Genomic DNA, 675 nt, shown 5'->3' on the forward strand with positions numbered 1-675 from the left:
CAGCAGCAGCAGGAGGAAGAGGAAGAGGGAGAGGAGTGGGAGAGAGAGGGAAGAGGAGAGAAACTTCTGCAGCAGCAGCAAACGAACTTCACGCTGCAGCAACAACAGCAGCAACTGCAGCAGCAGCAACAGCAGCAACAGCAGCAGCAGCAGCAGCAGCAGCAGCAGCATTTGGTGAGTTTAAGTGAGCAGATGCTGATAGATTGTTCTTCTTCGTACGGTAACAACGGGTGCAGTGGGGGGCTGATGGAGGATGCATTTATGTTTGTGAGGGAGAAGGGTTTATGTTTAGAGAATAAATATCCATATAAAGGTATAGATAGCGCATGCATGATGCATGCATGCAGCCCCAAAATATATATAGATGGGTTTAGATATGTAGAGAAAAAAAAAGAAGAAGATATGCTTTTTTCTCTCTATACACATGGACCTGTCTCCGTTGCTATACAAGCTAACACTACTTCGTTTCAGTTTTATAAAAAAGGTATATATAATGATATATGCGGAGACAGTCTAGATCATGGTGTGTTGCTTGTAGGATATTATATAAACACAGAAAAAAATAATATAAATACAAAAAAAAATAAAAAAAATATACAAAATAGATATGTTCAGCCGGGGGGACTGTCTCCTTTTATAAAAGGAGACAGAAAAAATAATATAAATAAAAATAAA

General features: G+C 39.3%; 1 protein-coding gene across 1 annotated transcript in view; it reads left to right on the forward strand.

Moving 5' to 3' along the window:
- EMH_0049970 (cathepsin L-like thiolproteinase, putative) overlaps positions 1-550 on the forward strand; it is a gene marked incomplete at both ends in the record, with an annotated part of 993 nt that extends 443 nt beyond the window's left edge. Inside the window, 2 exons of the mRNA XM_013496589.1 lie at positions 13-174; positions 539-550. Coding sequence (XP_013352043.1) covers positions 13-174; positions 539-550 — 174 coding nt within the window. The remainder of the gene's footprint in view (positions 1-12; positions 175-538) is intronic.
- Positions 551-675: the final 125 nt, after the last annotated feature.

Source organism: Eimeria mitis, genomic scaffold, assembly GCF_000499745.2.
Source record: "Eimeria mitis Houghton genomic scaffold, Emh_scaff2187, whole genome shotgun sequence".
NCBI classification, from domain to species: Eukaryota; Apicomplexa; class Conoidasida; order Eucoccidiorida; family Eimeriidae; genus Eimeria; species Eimeria mitis.